General features: G+C 48.8%; 1 protein-coding gene across 1 annotated transcript; it reads right to left on the bottom strand.

Moving 5' to 3' along the window:
- Window positions 1-1,382: 1,382 nt before the first annotated feature.
- Window positions 1,383-23,791, bottom strand: LOC135816203 (syntaxin-18-like). The gene is made up of 11 exons (XM_065329601.1): window positions 23,437-23,791; window positions 21,653-21,720; window positions 21,266-21,381; window positions 18,259-18,342; window positions 17,710-17,776; window positions 16,447-16,538; window positions 15,568-15,776; window positions 14,821-14,879; window positions 5,901-5,970; window positions 5,430-5,510; window positions 1,383-2,598 (listed from the first exon to the last, which is right to left on the bottom strand). Exons 1-11 carry the CDS (start codon window positions 23,593-23,595, stop codon window positions 2,503-2,505), a joined length of 1,101 nt encoding a protein of 366 aa, XP_065185673.1. The 5' UTR covers window positions 23,596-23,791; the 3' UTR covers window positions 1,383-2,502.
- Window positions 23,792-27,796: the final 4,005 nt, after the last annotated feature.

Here is a 27,796-nt window from a genome sequence, read left to right as displayed (position 1 = left end):
GTAGGGTGTGCATAGGTAACTGTCTTGGCCGTTTTATGCCGATGTACTCCGTGTGGTGTAGACCAGGTGTGCATTGGTGGTCGATTCACATGGCTTCGCCAGTTGTGTGGATTAGACAGTTACTTGGCGCAAGCCTTGATCTGTCTCATTCAGATCTTGTTCGCTATCGTTGCTAAGAGAAATGTGGGTGCACATCCAGTGCATTTAAAACAGATTTGCGTGCTTCTCTTGCGACGGGCATATACATGGTAAATACATGGTGTGTGTGTGTGTGTGTGTGTGTGTGTGTGTGTGTGTGTGTGTGTGTGTGTGTGTGTGTGTGTGCGCGCGTGTGTGTGTGTGTGTGTGTGTGTGTATATTGTGTCTGTCTAATGTTGAAGCTGACCCCATTCCTGTGACCAATGGTTTGCATCAGGGTAACGTGCAGAAATTCTGCAATCCGAGGAATCGCGGAATTTACGGGGGACAGTCCACTACAGGAGGCACAGGGAAATCTGCCACCTCTCTCTACAATTACCATGATTACAAGAGGATAGCGTCCCTCATCACCGACAAGACCGGAGGGGCTTACAGTGCCGTCATGGCCTCAACCCGGTGCCAGATCAGCTTTGCCTTGGTCCGATCCAGTGTGATGTGCCTGAGGGCCTAGCGCTGCTAGGTGGCTCTACGCACCTGTTATGTCTTTGCTGCGGACTCAGCTGCTCTTGTTGTTGCTGAGGCGGCTATCCCCTGTTGAGGTCGATTGCCGGGCCGGCCGGGCTCATTTATTATAGACTGACGTGTATGTTCTGAGATTGTTCTCATATTTTTCTGCTTTTCTTGTCATTTTGCTTCTTGCCTTTTAGTTTTCTTTTGTTCGCGGAGAAGGCGGAGAGCCCGAACGTGCCAGTTATAAAAAAAATACATAATAAAATCGGAAATAACGCCCGGGCCCATATTAGCGCCCAGGCCCAAATTGATGCCCATGTTCTGGACCTTCACTAACGTTTCCACCCAGGGCCTTATTTTAAAAGTTATTACGGGCTTTTACGGTATTCCATCCAGAGTATTAAATTTTATCCAGGGTATTCCATCAAGGGTATTTTATCCAGGGTATTCCATCCAGAGTATTAAATTTTATCCAGGGTATTCCATCAAGGGTATTTTATCCAGGGTATTCCATCAAGGGTATTATATCCAGGGTATTCCATCAAGGGTATTTTATCCAGGGTATTCCATCAAGGGTATTTTATCCAGGGTATTCCATCAAGGGTATTTTATCCAGGGTATTCCATCAAGGGTATTTTATCTATTTGTAGGGTATTCCATCAAGGGTATTTTATCCAGGGTATTCCATCAAGGGTATTAACTAGGGTACCATATGAACATTACATACACCTGGCTCGAGACAAACACTGAATTGGAAAACAAGAAAGATAACAAAACGACAGGAAGGACGAAGATACCTACGACTAAAACACAGAAGTTGAGGGTTGACAGAACAAACCACTATTGAGACGGGGCCGACTATCCAGCACCGCCGTTGTTTAGGTGGGGCGTTGTGAACACCGCCAACCAAAGGCAAGGCTCCTCGCTATTAAAAAATAAAATAAAATTTCTGAAATTCAAAAGCACAAAAAACCCGCATGGTTAGACAAGATCAAGTCAAGAGATTCAAGAATAATAACAATAATAATGGGAGATACACGCTAGGAGATGTGTGTTCTCAAAGATGCTATTAAAACAAACAGGCTTGGGCAGCAGTAGCAGGACGGCAATCATGCCGCTAGCGGCCAGGACACTGCATGGCAGCGTGCTTGGCGTAAGAATGGCACACGGAACAGCGGCGAAGAGATCTTGCATCAATAGCAGCTATGTACAGCAGTAGCCGCTATGTACAGTAAGAGCATAGGTGAGTAGTGGCAAGCAAAGGGGGGGGGGGGGCACGGGGCACACAATCCAGCAAGGCGATCAATAACTAAATACAAGCATTATCATTCGCAAAGTCCCGTGGATTCGCACAGCTACCGTACAGCAGCATGTGATGGTGAAGCTAAAGATATCAACAGTACAATCATGTAGAGTGCGTATTCGGTAGCGCTCTGAGTACGTGAATACGAGAAAGCATGCATGCAAGTGGAGCACTGTCGAAAAGGATCAGTGGTTTTGTCAGCCATGCCACTCACTGACAACAACGATGCTATGCAGTTATTAGATCTGGTTATGTGGAGAGACGCAAGAGAACAGCAGACGGTGACGTGTGACTGGTTGCATGTAAGCAAAGCACCCCCGTCTAAAGACGAAACTAGCGTTGTGACTAGCCATTAGCACACTGCATAACTTGTTACTCACTGTCCACTGTGCAAGAAGACAAGGCAAGCATCGCCATGACTAACTGCTGCTAGTACACTGCATATGCATTGTCCACTGTATCAATCAAGGAATAGACGTTCACTGTATTAATCAAGGAATAGACGTCCACTGTATCAATCAAGGATAGATACTACATTTTTCACTGGGCCTCTATCCACTGTACCAATCAAGGAATAGAAGGCATATCGAGCACATCAGTAGAAAGAAGATAATCCACACTCTCCAGCTGGCGTTGTTCTTGATTGCCTAGAAGTATAAGGAACAAGTGGAAAGGGACATATAAACTGGAATACACTGTACATGTACTTATACAACAGTATCAACTTCATTTCTAGTAAATCAACAATATATGGGCAGAGCTGTGAAGCAAACTCATACCCAATGTGAAAATCCCCAACGACAAAACAACTACTTGTAGGAAGGAGACTTTGCGGAGGACTGCGAGCAGCTGTGTACCTACCAGTACGTTACTGAGCTGCTAGTATGCCACGGCAGTCTGCAAGTACATTCTCAGGCTCTCTCAGGACAAGCTGTTACCCACAGACTTGAAATAGCAGTGCATGTTTATACGTTGCTAATAATATACATGTGGGTCCCTATAACAGGTCGGCCCCTATAACGGGTCGGCTCCCTATAGCAGGGCGGGTTTGACCAAAAAAGGAAGTCATGCAAGTGCACACATGACGTCTTGACTGGGTCCTCTGAGTGCAAGGGGTCCATGACCTTGTATAACGGAAATGGAAGAACCAGGAAATCCTCATTGACCCCATGACCCCGGGACTCAATTTCGCACTCACACGAAAACAGGCAACGGAAGGAACTATTGATCTTGTGAAAGAGATGAGGGATGGGTTATACCAAGACTACTATTACTATTAATGTATTATACTGAAGCGAAGATGGATATGGAAGAATAGGGGGAGAGCATGATGGAGGCGGAGGGCAGTGGAATTGCAGTAGGGAAAACGAGCAGGGTAAAATCTAAGACAAAAGATCGAAATGCAGAAACGTTTTGGGCAGGCCTAGATGAGTGTATACTAGTTTGCAAGGCAAGAGCTCTGAACAAAGCGTGGGGAGCAGCGAGGCTAATGAAACAGCTGGTAGAAGATGGAAACTATGGAAGTCTTAATGAACAACGTATCAAGAAAATTATTGAGAGATTCTTCTACGAGGATGGCGCACTCTATTACAAGTCAAACGAGCTAAACGTTGCGCACAGGAAATGCATCTCAAGGGAGGAATTGATCAGCAAGATTGCAGAAGAACATAGTATCAAGAGTAGATAAACAAGAGTGTGCAACTCCGGATCTCTCCTGCACAATCTGCAGATACCCCACGCCCACGGCGGAATTTTTTGTTTACGTCACCTTTTTTCAGAGAAACGCGGCTTTGCCGCAGAGCAGTGTGAGAGCACGTGCTGGGCACCGACCTTGTAGTGTAAAGCCCAGCCAAGTGCACGAGGGAAAACTCTCCAAAAGGCTCGCAGCGCGTGCGTCGTCGAAAAGATTAAGTCAACAAAAAATTCCGCCGTGGGCCAACCCATCCGCGAGTTGCACACTCTTGTTTATCTACTCTTGATAGTATTGATCATCGGGGACCCGAGACGATATACGAATCATTACGGTGTTCGTATTATCCTATCATCCGAGAGACAGTCCGAGAGACAGTCCTGCAACTGCTGCGCCAAACACTCGAATGTGAGCACTGTGCCCGACAGAATCCTTTGCCCAAGACAATGTTGGCGATGGGTGGTGCCATCAGAGCCAGCCGATTCGCGATGGGTGGTGCCATCAGAGCCAAAACTGCGAAGGAAGTGTGCCGCGTGATCCTTTCTGCAATGTACTTGTACGGACCTCCAAGAATTCTCCAAACGGACAACGGGAAAGAATTCAACAATGGTGATTTGTCGGCACTCATGGACGAGATGAGGGCACAGAAGATCAACGGCCGACCGTATCACCCACAAAGTCAAGGCCGGGTAGAGCGCTTCAACCAGACACTGGCGCAATTCCTAAGACGTGACCTGCTGGAAGATATAAATTGGCCTGATCGTCTGCCGCTGTTTTACTACAGCTACAAAAACCGCGTCCACAGAAGCCTACACGGGAAAACTCCGTACGAGATGTATTTCCAGAAGCCAAACTTTTCCTTGTTTCGCAAGCAGGAGCGCTGTAATCTGACCACAGATGAGAAGGACTTTCTCCAGTGTCAGGGAAACCTGAACTTGGCCGATGAAGCAAATGACAATGATGAGGTCGACGATGAGGACGTTCCTTTAGGCCAGCAGGAGCCACAGCCGACAGCACCAGAGACAGGAGCAGCAAACCCGCTCGAGCTCGCATGGACGCCAGAGGAATTTCCATTTGAGCATGCTGTAGGAGACGTTGTTCACTACAAGAAAGCTGTAAACCTAGGCGGAGCAGCCGGCACAGCGGCACTGATGACGCAGTGGCATAGGGGGAGCGTAGCTGCTTTGCGTCGAGAGAATTTCTTCCGCTTGTACGACATTGTCGACACCGACGACTCGCCAGTCGGCTCCTTTGCTGGTAGTCATGTCAGGAACGCACCAACCCAGGCATCCATCGAGCCACGAGACCGAGAAGGACGGTCAACTTCCACGGCTTCCAGAAACCAAACGAAGTAACTCCTTGTTTCGAAACAGTAGGTGTTTGATCTCCTTCCTAAATACACGCATGCGTGTTTACTCTGTACATGTGTAGATTCTGCACTGCACGTGGAGCGCAACGGCATTATTTTATTGTTTAGATTACGGGAATATTCTGATATGCATTGCGTAACCATAACCTTTAGTTGATCCTCTGATCTTCAGTTCTCCTTTATTTAGTTGACCTTCTACATCTGCTTTTTTTGCTTATTTGAAGCACAGAGTGTACATGACGCTGTGTACTCTGAGCTAGCTATTATTTTGCGTCTATAAGTATAAGGCATACGACATGCACCTCTTGCACTGCACTCTGAGCTGTCCATATATGCGACTCAAACCGACCCGCTATAGGGAGAACACCCAAACCGACCCGTTATAGGAACAGGCCTGCTGCTGGGTCCATCATACATACCTCTCTCATGTTCTCATTGCCTAAAGTCACATTCTCTGTCGACTCCACAACGTCATCAGCAACTCTGTCAATTAAATCAGCCTAGCAACAGCAACGCAAACACCAGCCACACAAGCAGCAGTGGCGGTAGCAGCAGCAGCAGCAGCAGCAGCAGCAGCAACAAGAATACATCAGATAAAACTGCTGAGTGCACAACGAATGTATGGTGTGCAGCAGACGCTGCATGCAGCACATGAATATTGTGTGACAGTGTCGCACAAAAGAACGCTCTCTTGTTATTTCTGGGCGTTCCCCCACTCCCCCACAGCGGTCATTTGTAGATCACGAACTGTAGATCGCATACTCACCCCCCCCCCCCCCCACACACACACACGCCTCACAATGTCAACTCCATAATACCAATCTGCACTGTGCCATGCAGCTCATCCACAACAGGCATAGTCTGCTGACTGCTGGGAATTGTAGACTAACCTGGCCGATGATATGTTCGGATAATTCTTCTTGAAGCTTTGAAATTGCCATCACCGTTGTCTCAATTTTCCTGTGTGCAATCAAAGATAATCCCACTGCACACTTACTACATGTACACGGTAATCAACATACATGTAGTGCTGTATACTCATTGTTCTGCACTGCAGCAAACAGTAGTAGCAGTAGTCAGTCCAAAAAGTGCATACCACTGCATACCAGTTCATACCAGTGCATACCAGTACTTCACATCAACACCAACAGAGTGTACAGGTACATGTAGTGAAGGGTACACGCTAGTGATGCTACGATGAACAATGTAGCGCAGTGCATGACTGGTTGTGTTCCTACTGATGATGGTCCTACTAATCAAACATGCCTGCTGGCCCTGCATGCCTGCTGGCCCTGCATGCCTGCTGGCCCTGCATGCCTGCTGGCCCTGCATGCCTGCTGGCCCTGCATGCCTGCTGGCCCTGCATGCCTGCTGGCCCTGCATGCCTGCTGGCCCTGCATGCCTGCTGGCCCTGCATGCCTGCTGGCCCTGCATGCCTGCTGGCCCTGCATGCCTGCTGGCCCTGCATGCCTGCTGGCCCTGCATGCCTGCTGGCCCTGCATGCCTGCTGGCCCTGCATGCCTGCTGGCCCTGCATGCCTGCTGGCCCTGCATGCCTGCTGGCCCTGCATGCCTGCTGGCCCTGCATATACATGTACATGAAACATATAAGGGACTCAAGACATCACCAGTGTAAGGGACTCAAGACATCACCAGTACAAGAGCTCAAGACATCACCAGTACAAGAGCTCAAGACATCACCAGTACAAGAGCTCAAGACATGACTTTACACAGTGAAATACCTACTCATAAGCAATGGAGCGGTTGGTTGAACCCGCATACGCTTACACCAGTACAGACCGGAGATGGGATTAACGCACCAGCAACAACAACAACAACAACAACAACAACAACAACAACAACAACAACAACAACAACAACAACAACAACAACAACAACAACAACAACAACATCACTCTTTCTCCTTTCTTACACTATTATCTCTTATTGGCCACTGGCTATCGTGAGAATAAAGATTTGAAACAACAACAACAGTAGCACTGTGGAGATACATGCACACAAGACCTGGGACACAAGACCAGGGAAACAAGACCAGGGACACAAGACCAGGGAAACAAGACCAGGGACACAATGTTCAGACGGTAGTACGTAATATTTCTCTGGCATGGCATCACTAAGACTAGAAGTAATGGTTCCTTTTATTATTGATAGCTGGAGCAGTCCTTTCTCTGTCTTGTGCCAATACTGCAATAGTGATTCATGTATCAAGGCCTGAGCTACACTGTAGGCTGTAGTCTTCCCTGTCTCTCTTGTGGTTTTCTATTCATGGGGGCGATCTACAAAGTGGCGTCATAACTATTTCCAACTGGCCGTTCATGTATTACATGCATATACTTCTTAGCTGTATGTTGTTGCTTGTTGCTGTGCATGGTCATACATTTGTATTGCATAGTATCATGGCTAGCTTTCGTGCCGTACAACAGCGCGTGTGCGGTGGCTACGCCTCTGCTGTTTTGCCAGCTGACAGTGCTGCATAAATTACTTCATCTTTGCCTTTTGTCTTCGGTTGTGTACCGACATGGAATGTTTTCGGTTTTAGTAGTTCCTTGGTTCGCGTTGTGTAGCTAGCTAGGCTGCTCTTTCAGGTGTAATTGTATTTGGAGTGAAAAGATAAGATAACGTGTTCCTTCGTGTGAACATTCTGGTAGCAGAGGATGGTTATCGCCTGAGTGAGCAGTTCAGTTTCGGAAATTTAAATTATTTAGATCATGTCGTCGCCGGAGCCTGAGAGTGAGAGCACAATCAGGGCTAGCAGTCAGAGAACTGAGCTCTTTTTAGGTGCCATGGCAGAGAGGGCAGGCGACGTGATCGAGGAGGACGAGGAAGTCGAAGAGGACGAACATGGTCAAAGAGACCAGCGATCGAATGAACTGATGTTCGTGAAAATGAAAGCTGAAAAAGCGAATCGCAAGAGAAAGTTCACCAGGTGTCGCAGAGCCGTGATCGTGGCCTTGCGTGACGGAGTTGAAGAGGAAGCTGCGAGGTCGTTGTTTGGCGAATTAGAAATGATCGAGGATGTCCTGAACGGTGTGTTCATGGACGTACTCGAGTGGGCTGGCGGCATGAACGATGCGCTCGCAGTGGCCAAAGTGACCGATGAGATGGAGGAAGCGGAGAAAGAGATGAAGGAGGTCACAAGGCTGTATCAGGAGTTCCTAGAACACCAGCCAGCGTGGACGGCTGCACGGAACAGCCACCCAGACAGGCCAGCGTATCATCAGTATGCCCAGGCACCAGTGGAAGAGCCAGGAAGTCCACTGAGTGTGATATCGCTGGGCAGAAGTGAAGGCTCCCAGGATCGGGATGAGCCTGGTGATGGCGTGGCGCTGGTTCAGGAGAACCAGGCAAGAGTAGAAGACAGTGATGAAGTGGTTGTGACCACAAGTGTCTCCGGCAGTAGTAACAGAGAGGCAGAGCTTGGGGCTAGAACAAGGCCACCAATGGAAGCTGGGAGTAGGAGGTCAGAGCGTGAAAGAAGCCCTGCCTTGCCTGTACTACAGCCTGCTGTGCCAACACGGAGTGCTGTATGTGTGTCCAGTGCATATACTAGAGTGAGTGAGACCAAGGCCCCTCAACTTCAAGTCGCGAAGAGTCCAGGCCAGCAGGGCAGTAGTACTCAGGCTCCTGTGTCAGGACTACACCCTACATCATCTCTGCCATATCAGTCCGCCAACTATCTGTACACCCAGGCCAGTGGGCCACCACAGGTAGCCTCAAGTCATCAGGCCATGGGCATTGGTGCCTTTTCAGCATTGCCAGGAGCAGGTGTGTCCGCCAGCCACCAGCGTGCTGTGTCTCAGCCTCCACCTGTCAAGCAGCCATCAGATGAAATTTTCAAGCAACTGAAGGCTATACAGATCCCAGTCTTCGGCGGCGATAAGCAGGCGTATGCCTCATGGAAGGCTGCTTTCATGGCGTGTGTTGGTAGCTCGTCTGCAAGGGCAGACTTGAAACTGCTGCACCTCCGGCAGTATTTGAGTGGAGATGCCTTGGCTTCCATCGAGAGCTTGGGATACACCCCGTCTGCGTATGAGGCCGCAATGAGGCGGTTAGACCGCAAGTTTGGAGGCGACCAACGACAGCTGTCGCTGCAGTACGAGCAAGTCGAGGCCTGCCCAATCATTCGTTCCGGCCGAGCAGGAGATCTCCAGAAGTTCGCAGATCTCCTCGACGTACTCGTGGTCAACCTCCTCGACTCCGGAAAAGGCAATGAGCTGGGTGATGGGCTGTTGTACCGGAAGCTCCTGGCCAAGTTGCCGGCTGGGATGTTAACCCAATTCAATCGATGGTGTCATCAGAAGCCCTGCCAGCCAGGAATTCAAGCACTACTGGAGTGGGTGACGTTGGAAGCGGAGTTTGCCGTTGGAGCGTCCGAAGCACTAGATGGAGTTGGCGCGAAGGACAAGCCTCCGGCACCCCGAAATGCTCCTCAACGATCCTACTTCGGGGGAAAGGCTTCGCAGAATGCAGGGTGGTCAAGGCCTGCGGGCTCAGCGGCTGGACGATCTTCATGTCGGCAATGTGGCGGACCTCACGGCGTCTGGCAGTGTAAAGCATTTCAGCAGCTTTCCGTCGCCAATCGCTGGAGACAGGCTAAACAGCATGGTCTGTGCTACCGCTGCCTTGGAGGCGATCACCAAGGTCACCACTGTCCACGAACCAGACCCTGCTCAGTGAGCGGCTGCAACAACAATCACCACTACTTGCTACACCGGGACTTGCTACACGAGGACAGCAGGAACCCCGATGCCGCACAGTCAAACAAGCAAAAATCGGGGAACACGGCAGCTGGAGGAATGACGGCGGACAAGTCCCAACTCAGTCCTGCCGAACAATTCTGCAACTATGGAGACAATGGTTCAGGTCAGGAGACAGGGGACCAGTTATTGCCTCCCGCCATCGACTGTTTAGTAACGCCGCCATACGCCGGTAAAGACCAAGAGCAGCGCACCCCACAGTCGTTCACCGAGGGGGAGACGGAGTCCACGAAGAGTGATTCCACCATGATGGTCCAAGGCCCGGGCAAGATAGCTCTGCGAACGGTCTCAGTCGTCTTGGAGAACGGCCACAAGTCAGTGCAAGTGAATGCGTTGCTGGACGACGGTAGCACGACGAGCTACCTCAACGGCAGCATTGCCAACCAGCTCGGCGTCAGCGGGGAGCTGAGGACATTCACAGTCCACACCTTGAATGGCAAGCAGACCTCATTCACAACCAGACCAGTAAGCTTCACCATTGGCAGCATGGATGGCAGTGTTCGGCAATCTATGACGGCGCTGACGGCTGATTCGGTCACCGGGAATCTTCGTCCGGTAGAGTGGGTCAAGGAAGCAGTCAAGTATCCTCATCTGAGAGAGATTCCGTTCGCAAGACTGGCGGAGCCCGCCAGGGTCGATCTGCTGATTGGGAGCGACTATGCTGAGCTGCTTGTGTCACAGCAGGAAGTGGTCGGCCCGCCTGGTCAACCAGTGGCGCGTCATACTCCACTGGGTTGGACCTGTGTTGGCAGAGTGACGGGAACCCACTCGAGTCAAAGGACGTTCCACAGCCAAGCGTTTCAGAGTGAGGAGAGAGCAACACCAACCGGCTTAGAGACCGCGCTACAGCAGTTCTGGCAAATTGACAGCTGCGGCACGGAGGAGAGCTTCAGTGAGCCCGGCCCGCGCTCGCTGGAGGAAGAGACAGCCCTAGACATCGTCAAACACTCGCTGAAGAAGGTGGACGGTCGGTACCAGGTGTCTCTGCCGTGGAACAATCGTAAGAGAGAATTATGCAACAACTTGGGTGCGGCTACGAAACGTCTAGGCCACACCGAGCGCAAGCTCCTGAAAGACCCATTCGTTGCCCAGGCTTATGGCCAAGTCTTCCAGGCCTACCAGAGGAACGGCTATATCCGGGAGCTCGCGAAGGAAGAGCTAGGTCAAGAGGTATGCTGGTACTTATCCCACTTTCCCATCGTCCGACCGCAGAAGACGACAACCAAGGTGCGGATCGTCTTTGACGCTGCAGCATCCTGTCATGGCCTCAGCCTCAACGATGCCATCTACCCTGGTCCGAAGCTCCAACGTGAGTTGTTCGATGTGTTGACCAGGTTTCGGCAAAAGCCTATAGCAGTGGGCTGTGACGTGACCGAAATGTATTTGCAGGTGTCGGTTGCGCCAGCAGACAGGAAGTACCTCAGATTCGTGTGGCGGGACCTGGATCCGGCCAAGCCTTTACGGCACTTTGAGTTCAACCGCCTGGTCTTTGGCGTCAATGCTGCACCATTCATCGCCCAGTACGTTGCTCAGCAGACAGCCCGGGAACATTTGGCGTCGCATCCCCTGGCAGCAGAAGCTATCCTCGCGTCCACCTACATGGATGACACGATGGACAGCACCAAAGATGTCGAACAAGGTCAGATTCTTCATCGGGAGCTAATGGATCTGTGGGGTGAGGCCAAGATGACGCCGCGCAAGTGGGTGTCCAACTCGCCCGAGCTCCTGAGGGTAATTCCAGCCGAGGCTCGCGCTACCCAGCTGGACTTATCCCAAGGAGAGCTACCATCCGTGAAGACGCTAGGAGTGTCATGGGACGGTCAGGCAGACTGCTTCTTCTTCAGCGTTCAACCGCCAGACCTCACCAACCAACGCATCACCAAGCGATTCCTCCTAGCAAAAGTCGCGTCCGTATTCGACCCGTTGGGGTTTCTGGCACCGTTCGTGACCCAAGCCAAGATCCTCATGCAAGAAAGTTGGGTAGCTGGTATTGACTGGGATGAACCGGTTCCAGATGGCATCGACACCAGCGCTCGCCAGTGGTTCAATGACCTGGCGAAGCTCAGTTTAGTTCGAGTACCAAGATGTCTCATCCCGGACGTGGCCAGTGGAGTGACGCTGCATGTTTTCTGTGATGCGTCGAGTGTGGCGTATGGTGCCGTGGTCTACAGCTCCACCGTGCAGCGTGGCTCTGAGGGAAACGTTCGTCTCGCTGGAGCCAAGAGCAGAGTGGCGCCGACAAGAACACAAAGTATCCCCCGGCTGGAATTGCTGGCGGCTGTGCTTGGCCTTCAGCTGGCCCGGAAGTTCAGTCAGATCATGACCATTGCCATGTCAGAGGTGATTTTCTGGAGCGACAGTGCAACTGTGCTGCTCTGGATTCGCAGCTACAGCCGACGTTTCAAACCGTTTGTGGCGAATCGCATCAGCCACATCCAGACTGTTACGTCGCCCAGTCAATGGCGGTACGTTCCCTCCAGCGACAACCCAGCTGACTTGGCGTCACGGGGAGCTGGGGTAGAGCAACTGGTTGCAACTGAGCTGTGGTGGCAAGGACCGGCCTTCCTGCAGAAAGAAGAATCTGAATGGCCAGCCAAGATCGTGGGTGGCCAAGACCCAGCTGCCCGAGCGGAAGCTCGCAAGGCTGCACAGCCCGAGGTGATGTCATTTTTGTCCGAGAAAGTACCCAGCTTGTGCTCTCGGCGCTTCTCAGACTGGACGCGCGTAGTCAGAGTACGGGCTTGGGCAATTCGCTTCATCACCAACTGCCGTGGAGGTGAGGAGTTGAGCGGAGAGCTAACCGGCGAGGAGATGGACGCTGCCAGCCTTTCCATCATCAAAGAGGCACAGCACGAGGCATTCGCGGAGGATCTGAAGCTAGTGAAGAATGGTCAACCACTTCCGCTGAAGTCACGTTTGGCGAGGTTATCGCCTCGACTGGACGACGACGGACTATTGCGCTGCGATGGTCGCACCAAGCTGGCTGACTGGTTGCCGTTTGATGTGCGCTTCCCGATTCTTCTCCCCCGGAAACATCCGACCACCCGGCTTATTGTCAAAGATTGCCATGAGCAACGTCATCATGGCGGGACGAATGAAACGTTGGCAGCTCTCTCTGATCACTATCTTGTCGAAGCAGCACGGGAGGAGATCCGTGACTGGGAGAAAGACTGCATGGTGTGTCGACGACTAAAAGCCCGTGCGGGAGAGCAAATCATGGCCCCGTTGCCAGCAAAGCGATTGTGTGAGCCACTGAGAGCCTTCAGCAGGGTAGCCGTTGACTACGGAGGGCCGTTCGAAACTATGCAGGGGAGAGGAAAGACTCGCCACAAACGCTATCTGTGCCTCTTCACGTGTTTGCTGACTCGTGCGGTCCATTTGGAGATGGCGTACGCATTGGATGCAAATTCTTTCCTGAACGCCTTTAACCGGATGGCCAACCGACGAGGTTGTCCAATGGAGGTTCTGTCGGACAATGGAGGCAACTTCGTGAATGCCGACCGCCAGCTACGTGAGCTTGTTGGCCAACTGAACAATACCACCGTCCGGAAAGCCATGGCCTGCAGACGCGTGAAATGGAGTTTCAACCCGCCATTAGCTCCTCATTTCGGGGGAGTTCACGAGGCAATGATTCGAGCCGCCAAACGAGCTCTACACGCCATCCTTGGAGACGCATCTGTGACGGACGAGGAGTTGGTCACCGCTCTCAGCGGAGCAGAGTCCCTCGTCAACTCCAGGCCCATCACCTACCAATCGGCTAGTCCGAAGGATCCAGGGCCGCTAACTCCGAACCATTTCCTTCATGGCATGGCCGAGGGCCAGCTGGTTATTGCAACAACGGACGAGAAGGGGTGTCAACTGCAGAGACGTTGGAGATATGTTCAAATGCTCATCGACCATTTCTGGCATCGCTGGCTGAAAGAGTTTGTCCCACGGTTGAATCAGCGGATGAAGTGGCGACACCAGCGACGCGATCTGGCCGTTGACGACGTTGTCCTGGTGATGGATTCAAGCTCCCCGCGTGGGCGTTGGCCGCTCGGCAGAGTCACGGAAGTTTTCCCTGGTCCGGACGGACATGTGCGTGTGGTGGCCATGCAAGTGGGCGGGAAGACTCTGAAGAGATCCATCACTCGAGTCTGTCCACTGGAATGTTAGACGGCTCTCCCTACATGCCAGAATGGAGGTACTGCTCAGTGACGACCCCCACTAATGATTCATGCATTGTTTTTGGTTTTTTTTGTAGCTTCCTACCGCTGAACTTGCCCTTTCGATTCACTTTTCTCTTAGCTTGGTACTGGTAGTTGTAAGGATAGGCATCATGCAACATCTGGGTGCATATTGCGAGGGGGAGGATGTTCAGACGGTAGTACGTAATATTTCTCTGGCATGGCATCACTAAGACTAGAAGTAATGGTTCCTTTTATTATTGATAGCTGGAGCAGTCCTTTCTCTGTCTTGTGCCAATACTGCAATAGTGATTCATGTATCAAGGCCTGAGCTACACTGTAGGCTGTAGTCTTCCCTGTCTCTCTTGTGGTTTTCTATTCATGGGGGCGATCTACAAAGTGGCGTCATAACTATTTCCAACTGGCCGTTCATGTATTACATGCATATACTTCTTAGCTGTATGTTGTTGCTTGTTGCTGTGCATGGTCATACATTTGTATTGCATAGTATCATGGCTAGCTTTCGTGCCGTACAACAGCGCGTGTGCGGTGGCTACGCCTCTGCTGTTTTGCCAGCTGACAGTGCTGCATAAATTACTTCATCTTTGCCTTTTGTCTTCGGTTGTGTACCGACATGGAATGTTTTCGGTTTTAGTAGTTCCTTGGTTCGCGTTGTGTAGCTAGCTAGGCTGCTCTTTCAGGTGTAATTGTATTTGGAGTGAAAAGATAAGATAACGTGTTCCTTCGTGTGAACACACAAGACCAGGGACACAAGACCAGGGACACAAGACCAGGGACACAAGATCCGGGGCACAAGACCAGGGACACAAAGGGCAACAACACACATCACCGGTTCATTATCCTTACTTGACATCATCTTGCAGCAAATCCATTTCATGCGGTAACCGTACATTCTCTTGTTCAAACTAGAAACACGGCAACAACAGCATGACAACATGATAACACGACAAAAGATTGACCACATGACATTTCATATCTGTCAACTCATCACAACCAGGCAGGACGGACAATTTCATCCTTGAATTGTTGCTTGGTGCACGATTGCTAGCTCAACTTTCATGTCCTCGGTGCCTACACCTAAGTGCAGTACTCCCCCCCCCCCCCCCCCTACACCTGAGTGCAGTACTCCCCCCCCCCCCCCCCCTACACCTGAGTGCAGTACTCCCCCCCTAACACCTGAGTGCAGTACTCCCCCCCCCCCCCCTACACCTGAGTGCAGTACTCCCCCCCCCCCCCTACACCTGAGTGCAGTACTCCCCCCCCCCCCCTACACCTGAGTGCAGTACTCCCCCCCCCCCCCCTGAGTGCAGTGCTCCCCCCCCTACACCTGAGTGCAGTACTCCCCCCCCCCCTACACCTGAGTGCAGTACTTCCTCCCCCCCCCCCCCACACCTGAGTGCAGTATTCCCCCCCCCCCCCCTCTCTCCCCCGAAGGCATGATCAGGCCCAGCCGACTACGAGAAACACTTCTGTTGTGAGGACGTTCGCTCCAACAGTAACAATTGATGGGGAAATGTCACTGATTTCAGTTCAGCCGAATCACCACAGTCTCCTTCAGTGCAATGCAAACATGCATAACATGACATTGTGTACCTCCATTCGCTCTGCCACGGATAAGATATCTTCTTCTTCTTCTTTCTGATCGTGCTGTTCACTTTCCGCCCCAGCAAAACTATCTGCTGCTGATGGTGGCCTGTCAGCAGCAGCAGCTGCCGCCGTTGCTCCTGTACTGCTACTGGCTGCTACTGCTAGTTCTTCCTTGGACTCTCCCGTCCAGTGTTTGGAGAGACGAGAGAAATGACCTACACACATAAACACGAGCACATAGGCAACCACACACACACACACACACACACACACACACACACACACACGAACACGCACACACACACGTACATTCACATAGGCAACCATACACACACATAGACGCGGGTAAAAGGTCAACACCTTGACTTTTTCTTCGTTCCAAACACCTGTGTTACTAGTATACAAAACGGTCACATTTCAAAAAGTGCAGGTCATTTGAGAGTTATGCATGCATGCATGAAACACACACACACACACGTACACCCCTCCCCACATACACACGCACATAACACGTATACCCCCCCCCCCCCCCCTCCCCACACACACATGCACGCACCAATACAACCACCACATGCGTGTACCCACGCACACTCACATACCCTAAAGCGATAAAATTTTACGGCGCGCAAATTTCACGTTCTCAAGAATTGCGCTCGTTCACGACGAGAAATTTTCGCGATTTTATCTCTTCATTTGGATCTTGTACTGTCTACAGTCAATTTACAGATCAGTGTGCGACGATTTATATTCGCGAATGTGTGGTGGTCGCGAAGATAGCGAAATTTAATCTGTAGCGAAAATTTCTCTCTTTACAGCACACACAAACACACACACACACACACACACACACCTCCCGCTCAGCAGTGCCAGCACACAAGCACTCACTGGCGAAGGACCCATCGGATGCTGATGCCGATGCTTTAGAGGCTTGTCTTGATGCGGGCTGAAGTTTGGACGATTCCGTTTCAAGACGAGATCTACAGAAAGCAGCGGCGCAAACATGACAATAGGGCTTGAAAGTGATGACGTCAAAACGGCCAGGAAGTAGTAAGTTCACATCAGATTTCTACTTTTGGATACACTAAGGTGTGAGTTTGCTATTAGAGAGGTTAAGATGCACGTTATTTCCGACGTGACGCGAAAGTTCAGCTCGCGTTATTTGCTCGCACGTCGAAAAATCAACGCGAGCGACCTGCTGCTCACGTCGAAATTTGGAGTTTTACGCCAAATTTGACGTGAAATTGCACGTCACGTCGGAAATAACGTGCATCTTAACCTCTCTATTGACTGCAGGGTTCTAGTCAGGTCAAAATAGTAGGGGGGGGGGGGGGGGGGGCATGGGAAACAGTTACCCTATATCCCATTTTTCCACTTTCCAATATTGTCTTGCCACGCCAAATGCAACGTATGGGGCGAATCCCTGACTTCACCCCAGACAAATGTGCCTTTATGAGCCATCTATGCATGAAAAACACGAAAATCGGAAAATGAGTAGGGGGACGGCAGTTTTTCACAGGGGGGGGGGGGGGGCGCAAACAGAGTAGGGGGGCGCTGCGCCCCCTACCCCCCCCCCCCCCCTTTGGCTAGAACCCTGGACTCAGTGTGTGGGTGCATAGCAACCCACTCATGTTGTATGCAGGTGTGACTTTTACTTCGCCACCAGTTGTCGCGCCACACCCATTAGCCAAATCAGTCAATTTCACCGGCTATATCACCTTGCTGTGAGTAAGACCACTTGAAATGTGCTTGGATCCATACAAAAACTGGATCCATGTGGATCCAGTTTTCGAATTTTTGAAATCGTTGCTATGCTGTGACGTAGCACTTTCAAGCCCTATCAGCTTAGGCTCACACATGGGATAAAATGAAAACAATCAACACTTGGTAATCACTGTTCCTGGTGTGAACAGGCAAGGCATGACAGATATTACAAGTAGCATCCAGACATCACTAGAGCTGTACAAAACAACATAATTATCAGCCGTTGAAAGCAAGGTGGCTTCTCTCTCACTTGGAAACACACCAGCGGACACAGCACAAACTTACTGAGGCCCATGTTTCAGAGACAAGTTGCAAACAACACACATCTCGATGCTCTGCCAAAAACAATTTCCATGCACTTGTTTCCAGGAACATGAGCAAACTTACAACTTCTGCTTTTCCACAAGTTGCCGAACACGAACTGCCCGCTGTTCACTGTACAGTTGAATCACACCTGTATACCACCATACAGATTAAAAAATACTAGTAGCATGATACTAGTAGTCCTTCTCTTCTGTATTCTCTCTCTCTCTCTCTCTTTCTCTCTCTCTCTCTCTCTCTCTCTCTCTCTCTTTCTCTCTCTCTCTCTCTCTCTCTCTCTCTCTCTCTCTCTCTTCTCTCTCTCTCTCTCTCTCTCTCTCTCTCTCTCTCTCTCTCTCTCTCTCTCTCTCTCTCTCTCTCTCTCTCTCTCTCTCTCTCTCTCTCTCTCTCTCTCTCTCTCTCTCTCTCTCTCTCTCTCTCTCTCTCTCTCTCTCTCTCTCTCTCTCTCTCTCTCTCTCTCTCTCTCTCTCTCTCTCTCTCTCTCTCTCTCTCTCTCTCTCTCACCACACCCATCAGAGTACAGTCTAATGCAACGTGAAAGATGACTTGTTGTACTGTACATGTATAGACAATCACAAGTGCACAAGCGGCACATTGGAAAGAGGAGATCCGTACCTTTCAGGTATGCATTGATCAGGGTCAGAGTGTTCTGCTGATGATCAGCCACTTGCTTTGTTACGCTGCTTACTAGTTGTTTGACTGGCCGTATGAACAAAACAACAACATACACATACACACACACAGAAAAAAGGGTGAGAATCCAATCTCCGGAAACACTCCGTACGTATGTAGAGCAGCAACTCACGGTTGTTCTGCATGCATGGTCCAGTGACGGTACACACAGGTACAGCGATAATCTTTGCCTGTCATCACAAAGTTCTTGACGCTAGCGTTTGCAACTTTTCCGGAATTTCCCAAATTACAAAACACTTGGCAAGGGTTACCTACAAGTAGGTTATTGCCAATTCCAGCACTTTCATAGCCCGGATCATACCACTCGAAGCGAATTTACATTCTTGATTTCAAACCGCGCACACAGACATTTCAATCATCAATATGCGCGACGGGAAAGCGAAGATATGATCCTCTTCGTTTCCTTCTTCCTTGTGGCACCGGGCATGGTCATATTTTCAAAGTTTCCTTTTAGGACGCGCAGGATTATGGCCAGCCCAGAAAGGTCCATTCTTTTCTTTCATTGCATTTTTTCATAACTTCCTAGCATATCATCTTTGTGCCCAAATTGATTAGCATGTCGTTCTTGCACGTCCATGTCAAGGATCAGGCTGCTGTTTGCCGGTTAGGCCCCTTGCACACTACGTACAAGTAAAAAGTTGCTTTTTAGCGTATGCGTCACTTTCAAGCAAGTCCCGATCAGTTCCATTGCACACTTGAAAAGACATCTTCGTTTTAATAAAATACTCATACAATTTTCTATGGCAACTGCCGCCTCACCAGTGCTGCATGGAGATAGTGCGGGAAATTTTAAAAAAATTTAAACTTTTCTCTCCGAGCTTGGTCTGCAGAAATGTTTTTCGAGTGTTGGTGAAATGCTATCACTTCGACATGGATCTGCGACTTCCCATCGAATGCCATGTCCAGGCCAACACTCCTAGCATACAGATTGAGGTCTTCAGCGATCTCTTTCTCCTTCTGTGACCTCTTCTTCATCGTTCCACTTTTCTCCCGCTGGTAGTGTGCCCACAGCTCGATCCACTTCCCCTCCATCTCATCATTGAACACAACTTTCGGCATGCTGAACTTCATCTTCTCAAACTAGCTTCAACGCGACAGAAGGAAACAAACAACGTGCAACTACTCAAAACAAGGAACAAATCGAAAGGAAGAAAGAGCTGACGACAAGAGTCAAGAAGTCTCACGGAAGGACAGGTGCAAAGCAAACTACGGTCCAGAAATGCAAATAAAACATAAACGCGCCTTTGTATACCCGTTTGGAGTTTGCTGAATACGTTTGCGCAACATTTTAGGTTTCCCGCGAAAAGCAGACCGTTTGCATGGTAACTTTTACAGGAACGCAACAAAAATGGGATTTTCTATGTAGTGTGCAAGGGGCCTTAGGCACGGCAAAGTTCTTCAATCTCAAACATCAAACGAAGACCCCCTGTTTCGTTTTCCATGCTGTTTATAGTCAAACCTTAAAAACTCTGGGCAGAAAACTCCGATGCAAAGCAGAGGTGTTATCCACAACACCAGCAAAGTAACATCCAACATACAGACATACAGCTAGAATGGGATTCTGGTAGGACGCGGATGAGACGTATTCCCGTAGCGAACAGGAAACTGTACTAAGTATCTGAGGTATTTCTTGTCTAATCACTATACTTTACTGCTGGACAATACACCCATGTCTCACACAAGCTCACACTACTACAAGTAAGCAAGTCTACCACATTTTCCCAAGTACTGTACAAGCCACACCCAGAATTTTTTTACAAAATACAAACTTCTACCCTGTAAAGGAGAAGGAAAAATGTTACGAGTTATGACTAACTGTCCACCAACCCCCCCCCCCCCCCCCCCTTCCAAGTTGGAAGGTTGTTGGTTTGCGCCTTGGAGAAGTGTTGGAGCTAGGTGTCAGGTCACCGAATGTCTCCGTACTCCTTGTCAGTTTTGTTCCATTTTGTCGCACTCGCTGACTGTATAAGATCTGGTTACGTTGGTGGACAGTTAGTCATAACTCGTAACATCTTTTCCTTCTCCTTTTCACCATAATTTAATTGGCTCACCATCCGAGTTGAACTTCTACCCCGTATTTCAAGGTTCATTCGAATATCGTAGTAAAAGTTATCGGGTGAAGTACGAGTGTTTAAAGTGTGGCTTATACTCCGGACAATATGGTACAATATGGTACAATATGGTACAATATGGTACAATATGGTACAATATGGTACAAAATGGTACAATATGTATAGATTATAGACCGGTTAGGAGGTCTATACAGGATATATAGACCGAGTAAAAGACCGAGGTCCCCCGAGGTCTTTTACGAGGTCTATATATCCTGTATAGACCAACTATGAGGTCTATAATCTATTTATCGTGTTCTCCACGCAATAGGTTCTCTTCATATACGACATATCCTTGTAATTCTAGTATTATACTATAGCCTATACCGCATTGTACGGCATTGAAAGTCAAGGTCATTGTTTAAACTAGGTTCAGCATCGGTAGCACAGTGGCTGGGTGGTAAGGAAGAGTGACTGAGATTCACAAGGTTGTGGGTTCAAATCCCATATTGTGTATTTCTGCTTTCTTCAAAAATTTCTTTTTCTAAGTTGGAGAGAAAATTTCTAAGTCCAAGAAATTCTAAGGAGTCAAATATAAGTAGTCAAATATATCGTGTATTTGACTAAGCAGTCAAATACGCGATATATTTGACCGCTTAGGTATTAGGGAAATTAGTGGGGTCAAATACTAAGAAGGCGATAAGGTACAATATGGTACAATATGGTACCTCTTCTCATAGAACATGCATGCATGCACTAGGTGAGTTAGCATCCCCCTCTATCTTAGTATGCATGTTAGTACTGAAGTACTTCTGTTCTAAGCCGGCCTTCAGATATGAAAGAAGAATGCCTGTGATATATGTACATGGTGGTCTCACCATCTTGCTGCAGAAATCGTACTCTCTGCTGGCAAGTCTGAATTAGCTGTGCCGCTTCCTGATCAATCTTCTCTCTCACTACATCCGTCATTGCTGCACTGCTGGACGAGAGATGACTACAATACACATTCACACACCATGCACACACACACACACACACACACACACACACACACGCACGCACACACACACACACACACGCATGAACACGCGAATACATACACAAACACACACACACAGACGCGCGCGCACACAAACACACACACACACACATGCCAAACAGGCACAAAAACAGGTGTTAGAACTGTCTTTCATACTGTGAGTACTGGGTACTGTGTTTGTCCCAAAAACAAACAGAAGTTACAGAACCCTCACAGACTGACTTACCCTGTAACATTGACATAGTCCTTGCGGTGTTCCAGAAGAAACTCACGTAGCTGTGTTATCGAACTGACCTAAGAACACACACACATGCACGCACGTGCGTGCACACACATACACACACACAGAGTCCGACATAGCCCCAAAGCCAGGAAAACATACCGGCAAGTGGCAGCAGCATGCACAGTACTATAGCTACACAGCTTATTACATCATCTCACAATGCAGCAGCATGCACACTTCATAGCATCTCACAATGCAGCAGCATGCACACTTCATAGCATCTCACAATGCAGCAGCATGCACACTTCATAGCATCTCACAATGCAGCAGCATGCACACTTCATAGCATCTCACAATGCAGCAGCATGCACACTTCATAGCATCTCACAATGCAGCAGCATGCACACTTCATAGCATCTCACAATGCAGCAGCATGCACACTTCATAGCATCTCACAATGCAGCAGCATGCACACTTCATAGCATCTCACAATGCAGCAGCATGCACACTTCATAGCATCTCACAATGCAGCAGCATGCACACTTCATAGCATCTCACAATGCAGCAGCATGCACACTTCATAGCATCTCACAATGCAGCAGCATGCACACTTCATAGCATCTCACAATGCAGCAGCATGCACACTTCATAGCATCTCACAATGCAGCAGCATGCACACTTCATTACATCTCACAATGCAGCAGCATGCACACTTCATAGCATCTCACAATGCAGCAGCATGCACACTTCATAGCATCTCACAATGCAGCAGCATGCACACTTCATTACATCTCACAATGCAGCAGCATGCACACTTCATAGCCATGTTGCATTCTCTATAATGTGTAACTTTAACCTGCAAGTATTTCTTGATCATCCTGTGCTAATAGAGAGGTTCCGGGGTACGATTTTCCGTGCCAAAATCCGTATGGGCGCTACGGATTTTTTCCAGGCATGCTCCATACGATTTTTCGGCACGGAGAATCTGTGTGGACTGGCTTTCACACGAACCATGTTTCGTATGGAGATTTTGCGTCATCGGGTGCAGAAAGATTTTTCGCGTACAAATTTGGTACGAGAAACATCGATTTTCCGCGGGAAGTTTTGATTTCAGTAAAAATTTTCAAAATAAAAAGGCATAGCGCGGGAAGGTGACATGTTTGCGATCGTAACCTAGGCAATGACGGCAAACACATAAGTTCCGTACTCCGGAACATTTCACTGCTCGAAAACGACGTATAAAAAATCCGTAGCGCCTCTACGGATTTTGGCACGAAAAGTCGTACTCCGGAACCTCCCTATTATCAAGGCTTTCAAGCTCGTTTTCTTTTTTTTCTTCTCTTTTTTCTCTGTCCTCCCTCTTTGTATTTTCCACTCTGCGCCTTCATCTCTACGGAATAATTGGCCGTCTTCTGACGTGCCAAGAGATGTTGTCTAAATAAATGCAGAATCCATCATTCTGGTCAAATACAACACATCACAGTATGGTGTGTGTGTGTGTGTGTGTGTGTGTGCGTGCGTGTGTGTGTGTGTGTGTGTGTGTGTGTGTGTGTGTGTGTGTGTGTGTGTGTGTGTGTGTGTGTGTGTGTGTGTGTGTGTGTGTGCATGTGTGTGCATGTGTGTGAGCTGGATGGCCAATGTACATGTCATGCTAGTACATGTATTCCAGGACACCTATCATCGTAGAAAGAGTATCAGTCTGTGCACGACTGATGCACACAGACCATGCATGATGTAATAAAATCCATTCACAATTTACTTGTATTCAAGATTTATAATGGCCTTACAACATCTTTTGCCCGGTTGCTGAACGCAGATTTTGAGGAGCGCTTAGCTTTGGGTAGAATACCATGATTGGACGGCAAGCTATCACTACTTTGCTGTTGGTGACGCTGCTGCGAACGAACAGCTTTGATCACAGCACGAAAATATGTTGTCTGATCCATTTCTGATATGGAAGAAGTATCGAGGTGGATTCGATCAGTTCGAGGTTCAATCACTACTTCCAAATCGCAGGACCACCTCGGAATACTGAGTTATCGGACTAACACCTCCTTGGTTTGTTTGTCTCTGGCAATGAAAGTAAGCTTATCTACTTCGGAGGCAACGAACTCATTTTCTGCTTTTCAAAACCAAAAATATTTTCGAAATTCATTTCATGTTGACGGCATCCTGACGCAATTTTTAGGGATCGTCCCCACTGCTCGTTCACGTCGAATCGAATGACTCAACAAGTCATGAGTCACGCGTGCACGGACTGCCACGGAGTGGTACATGTCACGTGTCGGTAGCGCACTGTTTGATGCAGATATTCCTGTGTGGTTTTCAAAATCAGCTTCCATTTTGCTCTGAAGACTGAAAGTCATAAGTCAAAGACTGAGTTTGTACAGTAGATCTCCTATTCCTACTACATGTAGCACTAGTAGCAGCGTAGCAACAGTCAGTCACTGCTATCCTGAGAGCAGAAGAAAAGGGTTTGAAGATTGAACACAGGCATTAGGACGAGTAGGGATGACGAGTAGCAGCTGCTTCAACTCAGTTCAAGTCTTCAATCCTACATTGTAATATGAAAGCCTGAGTCCTACTTGTACTTCAGCCTGTACTAAACAGATCAGTGAAAATCACTGACACAGTATACATGTACATGTACATGTAGATGATAATAATAAATTATTATTATGTGTATTTTAAAATGGAACATAAAAGTTCAGCATTACCAGCAGCACCGCACTGGTACGGGTAGAGGCTGTGTACAAGTCACGCCATGGCCGACCGGAGTAGCATACCAGTACCTGAGTACCCGAGTACGTCCCGGCCGAAAGACGGACAGCCCGGCGGCTGCACCGTGATCTCTAGCAGCAGCAGCAGCAGCATGGCCACGGCTCCACGACCGCAGTCACTGAGACTGCTACTACATGTACATGTACATGCTAAAGGATTTGCCCGCAACGACAAGGCGGTAAGTACACAGTGCTCCGTGTGCTTGAAAACATTATTTTCATGTCGCCGTAGTTGCCATGGTTACTTTCAAGCAGCTGGCGGCTACCGATAACGCTTGTTGCCGCATGCCGCATTGCGGGCCGGCTAACCGGTGAACATTATATTAAAGAATATTAAATATGATTAAAACTGAACACGGCAACAGTAAAGACATGACATCAAGAATACACAACCCCATAATCATGGGTTGTGTATTCTTGATGATAACTCGGGTTTGATTCCACAAACATTAATGTGGCTCATGGATGTTGGAGCCGGTGTGGCCCGGCTCGAGCTGGACCACTATTCTGGACGATTTTTTGCTCCTCAGTCACCCACGGCCACACATTGAAATTTACTGCATGGGGTTCTTGTATGCACCAGTGGAAAGTGAAGGCACGATTTGCCTTGATTTTTTTTCCAAAGGTTTCCCAGGGAGATGCCCCGGACCCCTCTAATAGTAGGGACCGGCGGATTCTGCTCGAAAAGCAGTGAAATTGGCTAAACCATACAAACCTTATGGCGGGCAATTCCTCGAATTCTGCTCCATTTCTTTATCCACATACCAAACATGCATGAAACTTACCAGAAAAAGTACCGAATTCAGCCTTTTTTTCTGCCGGCAGAATCCGCTGGACCCGATCTAAAAGGCTCTATCACCCATTGTCCTTTGGGCATCGCCTGCCCAATGCAAATTACTAGAAAATAGCTTTGGACACTCGTGCATGTACATGTGCCATCAAAGCATCAAAGCAGGGGTACTCTGTGGGGTTGACTGCACAACTCACTAGAGCCTGGATGTTGAAAAAGGCTCTCTAACTTATAATTAGGGCTGAAACGATCATCCATTTAGCCCAATCGATTACTCTTTATCATAACGATCGATTATTCGATTATAATCTTTAAGAGGCCGCACCTGGAATATGTACGTAGAATGGCCAAAAGTGGAAATATGTACAAAATTTTGCACAAAAAAAGTGTTATGTATGCAGACCGGACGCGACCTTGACCTTCGACAGTTCGAGCTTCATGCTCCAGCTTCGTTGTACACTACAATGTAGGAGTGTTTTTCGATTTTGACAGCATGTAACAAGGCGAGTCGCGCGTGCAGTGCGTAAGAAATTGAAAATTTAAAAAACGCAAAATAATCGTAATCGGTAATCTAAACGATTGCTCGATCGTTAGAGTTATCAAACGAGTACTCGATTATTCGGTATAATCGTTTCAGCCCTACTTATAATGCAGACACATCCACACACCCTTACAGCTGGTGAGCCGGGGACAAAACCTACACCGAGATGTGTTATGGTTTGTCAGCTCAGTGCCGACTAGCGGTTTCAACACAGGGCAGAGCCAGAAGCTGTCGCTCATCATCGTTGACGGTCCTGCCACCTAAGAGAGCGGGGATGAACTTGCTTCTGATGGAATCCTCCAACGGCTGCATGTACAAATGTAGGTCAGCCATGACTCGAGACAGGAAGGACCATTTGCTTCGCAGGCCGTGAACAAACGCTGCATATGCAGCTTGGGGCTGTGACGAAGCAATAGTGCTGAGCGACATCACCTCCTCTACCCAGGATTGAACCTTGTGCTCCATAAAGCAGCGGGAGTATTCTGCTGAGCCAAGCGCAGCTCCCAGATGCCGACATCCATCTGTGCGGATGTCAATTCCAGTTCCAGCAAATATGCTGGTGGCCTCATCCAGAAACTGTGGCTTCACGAGGAGGACGGATGCGACTACTCGGTCACATCTGCAGACTGGACAAGGAGTCCCGACTCCCCAGCACAAATGGCCATGTCATCCTACTTCCGGCAAACAAAGGATGAGAAAAAATTCCGTGGCCGGCCGCCTTCCTCACTCCCAACAATACTGAGAACAGACCTCGCATCAAAGGGAATGAAGCTGCAGACGGATAATGATCTCTCACACATCAGGGACCTGGCACCGGACAGAGCAGCATAGCGGCAGCTTTTCCGCACCTGAGCCTGCAGAGGAATGCCCGGATTTGCCCAAACGGAACATGACATGATGTATGAAGTGAATTCAATGGACAATCTGATATGTTTCTTCAATATCCTTTGCCTCCTGTTTCTTTTTTCCTTCCTTCGACCCCGCTGCTCTGTGACCCTTCCCTCGCTTTCTCTTGACTCTTGTCCTTACTGTCTTTTGACTTGTTGAGCGGCCTGAGCGAATGCTAGGGGTGGATGTGTATTATGTTGATTTGTTGATTTTTTAGTACCACACCCTGATGCAAACGCGGAGAGGCAAATAATAACAATACCAAACATGCATGAAACTCACCAGAAAAAGTACCAAATTCTGCCAATTTTTCTGCCGGCAGAGTCCGCCGGACCCTATCATTGATCCGGTCCAGTCCGAAATCCTTGGACGAAAAAGACGAATTTTGCAGTAGAGTATCAGGTTTTGCTTGTACATAGTTGTGTAGAGACAGACTAGACAGCATGCTGCAGGTGTAGTTGTAGATCTACTAGTGCTACTAGTAGTAACACAGTCTGTCCACTCTGCATCTGCGATCCGCAGAGAACTACTCGGTCACTGACACTAGCTGGACTAGACTGACTGACTGGAGTGGAAATATGACGCCCTCTTATGAACGCTGTCGACTCCGATCTGCAGATCTGATCCATACATTACTGGCCACAATACAAGCCGATACTTATGATAGGGAGTAGGGTTCTATGGTCGAGTGGGCCATGTGGACTGTGGTAGATCTACCTTGTCAGCCTCACAGGCTCACAGGACAGGTGACGACTTGAAGTGGCGTTTCTCTTGTTTAGTGTTCCTAAACTGTTACTATAGTTATAATAATTATACATGACAGCCAGTACCTGTATGCAACGACGTGTTACTGACATACTCACTGGCATGACCACACTGAACAGTTTCTGTTCGACTCTCCTTGAAGCCCCTAGTCCTAGTTTTGCAGCGAGTTATCCCGCAGCTACGGAGGTACATATAATTATGTAGATGACTGTACTGATTGTACTACTGTAGAGTGTACATGTAGTACTATACACTGTCATTCCAGCCATGCATGGGCAAGAAACTGACAGTGAGACTTTTGCAACAATGAACAGAACAGAACAACAAGGACAATCAAGGCTTGCTTGCTGGTACTTCGAGCAACTACTTTCATGCTCTCGCAA

The sequence above is a fragment of the Sycon ciliatum genome, chromosome 4, assembly GCF_964019385.1.
Source record: "Sycon ciliatum chromosome 4, ocSycCili1.1, whole genome shotgun sequence".
In the NCBI taxonomy this organism is placed as follows: Eukaryota; Metazoa; Porifera; class Calcarea; order Leucosolenida; family Sycettidae; genus Sycon; species Sycon ciliatum.
This window is presented reverse-complemented; position numbering and strand designations above follow the sequence as displayed.